The 6649-nt window shown below is 36.0% G+C and overlaps 1 protein-coding gene across 1 annotated transcript; it reads left to right on the top strand.

The window, feature by feature from the left end:
• The first annotated feature begins 222 nt into the window (after positions 1-222).
• LOC123195449 (putative disease resistance protein RGA4) lies at positions 223-1475 on the top strand. Its single transcript, XM_044609137.1, has one exon. The coding sequence runs from the start codon at positions 337-339 to the stop codon at positions 1426-1428; it is 1092 nt and encodes a 363-aa protein (XP_044465072.1). The 5' UTR covers positions 223-336; the 3' UTR covers positions 1429-1475.
• Positions 1476-6649: the final 5174 nt, after the last annotated feature.

Below are 6649 nucleotides of genomic sequence, written 5' to 3'. Positions count from 1 at the left end.
ATATTGTATTTAATTAGGGGGTAATGAAATTTTATTTAAGGAAAATATAATAAATTTTATGGAAATTAGATTTTGTGTTAAAAAAAAAAATTGATGCCACAAAAATGTAAAAAAGGTCTTTTCTAAGTCAAACTTAGTGGGTTTGAGTTTCAGCAAATAATATTGCGTGAGTGTTAAATGCTGATAGATTTTTTTATTGACTTTATGTTCCACTTCAAAGGTTTTAGTTTTAGCAGGAATGTATGGTTGTATTCGCTCATATATCCATCCTCAGCTAACGCAGGTGTCTTAAACTAGCTCTTTCTCGCTCTGTAATTTGTTTCTTCTAAGATAACTATGGCAGAAGCGATTCTATTTAACACTGCTACTGAAATTTTGAAGAAGATAGTTTCCCTTATTGGTGGAGAAGTATCGTTGTTGTGGGATTTGAAAAGTAATTTAAGAAGACTTGAGGGAACCATGAGCACCCTCAAAGCCGTGCTGTTGGATGCCGAGACAAGGCAGACTCAAGATCATCAGCTGCGTGACTGGCTTGGGAAGCTTAGAGACGTTTTTTATGATGCTGAGGACGTTTTAGAAGAATTCGAATTTCATGCTGCCAGGAGGCAACGGAGGACCTCAATATCAAAGGTACGTCAGTACTTTCCAAGTTGGAATTCTATTAAAATTGGTTACAAGATCAAGGACATTAGAGAAAGGTTAGATGAGATCGCAGATGATAGGCAAAAATTTCATCTTGTTGAGAGTCATGTTGACGTTAGGCGTGTAATTCCAAAGGAAAGGGAGACAAATCCCTTCTTCCAAGCGTCTGAGGTCATCGGAAGAGAGGAGGATAAAGAAAACGTCGTAAGCTTTTTGATTCAGCCAACCCATGTTAATGTTTCCGTCATTCCTATTGTTGGAATTGGGGGTTTGGGTAAAACTACTCTTTCTAAAATGGTTTACAATGATGAAATGGTCAGGAGGCACTTTGAATTGAGAATGTGGGTTTGTGTCTCAGATGACTTTGATGTTAACAGGTTAATGAAAGAAATTATTTATTCTGCAACACATGAGGATTGTGCTAAGTTAAAAGCCGATGAAATACCCAAGCGTTTGCAAGAAATTTTGGGTGGTCGAAAGTTTTTGCTTGTTTTAGATGATGTGTGGAATGAACAACCAATGAACTTGATAGATTTGAAAAGCCTATTGTTGAATGGTGTTAATGGAAGTAAAATTATTGTGAGCACATGTAGTAACAGAGTTGCTGAAATCATGGGCACTGTTCCCCCACATTTCATGCAGGGTCTTTCCTTTGAGGACTCTTTATCATTGTTTAAGAGGTGCGCATTTAAAGATGGAGAAGGGAAAGATTTTCCAAAGCTTTGTAAAATTGCAGAGGAAATTGTGGGAAAATGCAAAGGAGTTCCGTTAGCTCTGAGAACTTAGGGAAGCTTACTCTTTGCCAAAACTGATGAAGAAGAGTGGTTAAGAATAAAAAGATGTGACATTTGGCAGCTGAAATAGGAGAAGAAAGATATCTTACCAGTATTGAAATTGAGCTATGATTATTTGCCATCACACTTGAAGAGATGTTTTGCTTATCTTTCTTTATTTCCAAAGGATTATATTTATGCAAGTGATAGTGTGACCTGTCATTGGATGACACATGGACTTCTTTCAACCTCTAATAATGAATTAGAAGAGTTAGAAGATGTTGCTGGGGGATGTCTGAAGGACTTATGGTCAAGGTGCTTCATAGAGGATTTTGAAGAAATAGATCATTTATATTATAAGTTTAAAATACATGATCTTATGCATGATCTTACAATATCAGTGGCAAAAAGTGAGTGTGCTGTAATAAAATCCAGAAGCCAAAGAGTTCATGGGAGCGTTCGGCATTTTGCATTCATTGACTTTGATTCCGAAAATCAAAAACCTCAAGAAATTCTAGTTAACAGGTCAAAGACAATTCGATCCATTATTGTTCAGGAAAAATGCCAGCATATTGGTGTATCAATTATCAATACATGCATACCTAAATTCAAGCACCTAAGAATGTTGTCCTTAGACTATATAAACTATGAAGTCTTGCCAAAATCTATTAGTACATTGATCCATTTAAGATATCTTGATTTAAGCGGTAATATTTTATTGAAGAAATTCCCTGAATCTATTTGTCAGCTTTTGAAGTTGGAAACGTTTTTATTTCGTGGTTGTTTTAGGCTTAACGAGTTGCCTCAAAAAATACAAAATATGATCTCCCTTAGACACATGGAAATAACCACACAAGAGTGACATCTACGAGAAAATGGAATCGAGTGTTAGAGTTCTCTTCAGTATCTGCATTTACATAAATGCCACCGTCTAGTAACATTGTCTGAAGGAATGAAACGTCTCACAGGCCTCCGAGCATTGTATATTGAACGTTGTCCTCTGACCTCATTGCCATATGCTATTAAGGACCTAAAGCGATTACAGAAGCTAGTGATTTCAAGTTGCTTTAAACTTAATTTGAAGATGGAATTTCAAGGAGAAAATGAAGATTATCTTCGGTTGGGAGTTCGAACATTTATAATCAAAAGTTTGCCATCATTAGTGGATTTGCCTCAGCTTATTCTTCAAGGATCGGCAAACGCTTTACAGTGCATGTGGATTGAAGACTGTCCCAAATTAGTGGAACTACCGGAGTGGCTGCAAAATCTCACATCACTTCAAACACTTGAGATACTTGATTGCCCCAATTTGTCATGTCTTCCAGAAGGGATGCAACGCCTTACAGCCCTCAGACAACTGAAGATTCGAGGCTGTCCTGCTCTGAGTGAAAGGTGCAGACGTGAGAAGTCCAAGACTGCTCATGTTACAGTGGTTCATCTTGATGAATAAATGTCAAAGGCCTGCATCATGATTCCCCGCTAGTTTCCTTTATCCAGGTTCACACGACTCCACTTCTTTGTTTTCTGTTCTCATCTGGGTTGTATTTTAAATGTATTTAACTGTTTGTTTTGCATACTAGAATAATTTACTTCATCTTTGTACTGTCATATTTATTGTGTGCTCTGTTTCATTACATCCCCTTACCTTTTCTGTTTTTTTTTTCTTTTAAAAATTCAATTTTCTTCGTTTCATCCAAACAATTCAATTCCAATTTATACATGTTATTGATTCAAACATGTATACGATATTCAAAACAAAATGCACTGCATGCATTGTGTTTGTAAAGGGAAGTAGGCAAAACGAGAACTCAATCAAAATCATGTGTTCATTGTACTCCATTGATTTAGAAAGGTTTTGAATTGAGATTTGATGTATTGTGGTGATCCAAATTCTATAAGAGATTACCTGAATTCAGAAAAATACAGATTTGAAAGATGAATATTCAAAAGGGTTTGTGATGGTAGTAGAGGGATTGAACTGCTCTGTTGTGGTATGGACATTTCCACTTGTTCGAACAAAGCAATTACAACTTGTGAGTAGAGTGACTTGCCATAGTGTGATACTATTTGTCATGAAAATGCAATTAACACGTACTAATGTCTGGTATTTATCACTCCCAAGGGGTAGTTTGAGTGACAAAAAATGAGTCTTCATGTAGAGAACATAAATTCAAGTTTCCTCTCTCACATGTCAAGATCAAACTCAATGAAGACGAGAAAACAAATAGACTCTTCCCCTTCTTGTAATAGGCTTTCAAATACATGTTTTTGCGCAAAAAGAAGGAACTTAGTTTTTTATACATATGTCATCAACTTCCAAATTATACGCCTACTGCATTCGAAAAAACCAGGTTTAAACTTTTCACAATCCAACTAATGCAGTACTCTTCAGAACCCATCTAGTATAATTTAACAATACAATGCTTAGTTATATAGAACCTATTGTTTAACTAAAGATATTCAGATCTCCATGATGGAAGAATAAAAGCAATTGGAAGCCTATTCTGTGTTAGAATTGAATGGGTATTACTGCTCAAGGGCGTAGCGTATCGGTATATGTAAGACTAGAGAAAGAAGAGTAGCTTGCTTCTGCAATCTAATCCTGTTCACAGTGAACAACCAGTGCTTCTACACAACAGGAAACCATTCTCTGAGTCTTAATCATCATTGAGAAATGAGAGCATAACAGAGACACGAAAACACAACCCCATATTGCCTGTAGATCCATCGACAGAGCCATGGCGTGCTTCTTGCAAAATTTGTTGATGAGGTAGTTCAAGAGTTAAAATTTCACTGGCATCAACAAAACTGTACATGTTGCTTGTTATCTATAAGAATATTTGTTAATGGAACAGAATTCTGTACTTACAGGAGTCACACTTGACTTATTTATTGTCAGGTGTGCAATGTGTGCTTAGTGTTTGGGCTGTTTGTTGTGCCTCAAGACTGAAAGATTTAGAGTTCTCACCAGAAAAACTCGGAGTTCTATTTGAGCTGATTAAAACAAGATACCTTTTGGTGAAACCGTGAGTTTCCTAGATCTGGTTTGGGGTTCTAAATCTCACTAGCTACAATTTTCAGAAGATCTTGGAGGCATAAAAATACTTAATCCTCAGAAGTTTCCATCACTGTATGAATATACATAGAAATTTGAATGCTAAAGTAAGATGATCTGACCGACCAATTCCCCTAGTAGCCAAAATATAATTGCTTAAAGATTACGGTTCGGTTGAATTTCTGAAGTAGACTGATGAGCAAATTATAAGCCCTTTTTTGTATGTGAATTGAATGGGCTCTCAAGGTTAAAGGGGCAGAACTTAATTCTAATTTTGTGCATTAGAAGGTTCCTGTCCTCCTCCACCATGACAAACTCATTGTTGAATCGTTTGTAAACCTAGAATATACTGATGAGTTATGGAAAAGAGAAGTACCCTTTGTTGGCTCAAGACCCATGTGACAGAGCCTTGGCTCACTTCTGGGCTAAAATTTGTTGATGAAAAGGTACATCAAAATATATATAGATCAAGTGTTGCTGATGATTGTAGTTGTAAAGCCTCTAATTTGCCTAAATCAAGTGTTTGATCATTGGAGTAGACAGAGCTTGCACCCAAAGTAAAGCAATGAGTTGGATGCTTACTCTTCAGGTTCTAGTTCATAGGTCTTTCTTATTCCTTGTGACCTATTCAAAATGAAGACAGCTAAGTGAATTTTGTCATTTTTACTTTCTACCAGGATAAGCAATCTTTCTTCAAACTACAATATGATCCTATTCACAAGAAGGTACCAGTGCTTCTGCACAATGGAAAATCAGTCTCTGAATTTTTAGTCATCCTCGAGTACATAGAGCACACATCGAAACCCAAAACAGGGCCATGGTCCGTCTCTGGGCAAAATATATTGATTATGAGGTAATTCGAGGGTTATACATTTCATTTGCATGAAAAAAACTGTGCAACGTTTCTTTTAGTCTATAATACATACATACATACATACATACATACATATCAATAGAACTCTGTAGTTGCAGGACTAATACTTGACGGATTATTATTATGGTTTGGTATGCAGTAAATTTAACTTACTATAAGAATGGTTTCAGAAATTTGCGGAAACCCGATGCTCAAAGGAAAAATGCCAAAGAAAGATGACCTGATCAAACAATTCCGAGCTAGCCCACAAAGATTACAATCTTGTTGAATTTCAAAACTAGATAGAGGCAAAAAACCTCATAATAAAGTTGCTATTGAATGCTTAGAGAATATTTCCTTTAAAAATAGTGTCAGGAAGCAGTGAAATGTTGTCTTTTTCGAAATTTTATACCATAAAAGAATCTACCACAAGTGAATTTGTTGCTTCAATGTTCCCTGCTCTCCCGATAAACAACCTAAGATTAAATACATGACAAAATAAAAATTTCTCAAGAAACTAAGCAGGAATGATGATTAAACCTGTTCTGTAAGATCATGCTTTCGAGTGAACAAATGCCCTGAAAGATCAAATCATTGTGAATCATAATCCTTACTGTGTACAAGCATATCTAGATATACATGTAAATATATGAATATATACTATCCGTGCTAGAATCTGACTATAAATTCAAAAAGAATAAGAGGTAGTGACACAGTGACACCGACGCCGAAATGCACTCCCTCCATTTCTGCCCCTGGCAACTGCTATTTCCTCATCAATGTAAAACCAAATAAAGAAAGAGTCCTTGTAGCTCGGCTCTATGTCATTTTTTTGGCCAAACTGATCTGTAGGGGTTCCAAATTCCCAATTTTGATACGAATATATTTAAAAATGAAGGCTAATAGTCTCCTCTTCCAAGAAAATCGGCCTTCAAATGTTAAGCATCCAATTGGGCCAAGATATACCCCATTCTCAATCCTCTTTCCCTGATAACAGTTGAAAGTAAGACTGACTACATTCTTGCTCCATTGATGATATTAGCAATCTGTAGTTATTAGCAATTCCGCAAGAAAATCCAAAGGCATAGGAAAATTACAGATGGCAAAATAAGTATGGTGGAGGTGGAGAAAGAAGAAACCGGGCGGGGTGGTCCCTCCCTGGTGTTTTGGGTTTTTATTAATTAAGAGAGAAATATTTTGTGGGGTGTTTTTTTTTTTTTTTTGGGTAGGAGGAAATATTGTATTTAATTAGGGGGGTAATGAAATTTTGTTTAAGGATAATATAATAAATTTTATGGAAATTAGATTTTGTGTTAAAAAAAATTG

Source organism: Mangifera indica, chromosome 14, assembly GCF_011075055.1.
Source record: "Mangifera indica cultivar Alphonso chromosome 14, CATAS_Mindica_2.1, whole genome shotgun sequence".
NCBI lineage: Eukaryota > Viridiplantae > Streptophyta > Magnoliopsida > Sapindales > Anacardiaceae > Mangifera > Mangifera indica.
The sequence above is the reverse complement of the archived record's forward strand: the minus strand, read 5'-3'. Positions and strand labels throughout refer to the sequence as shown.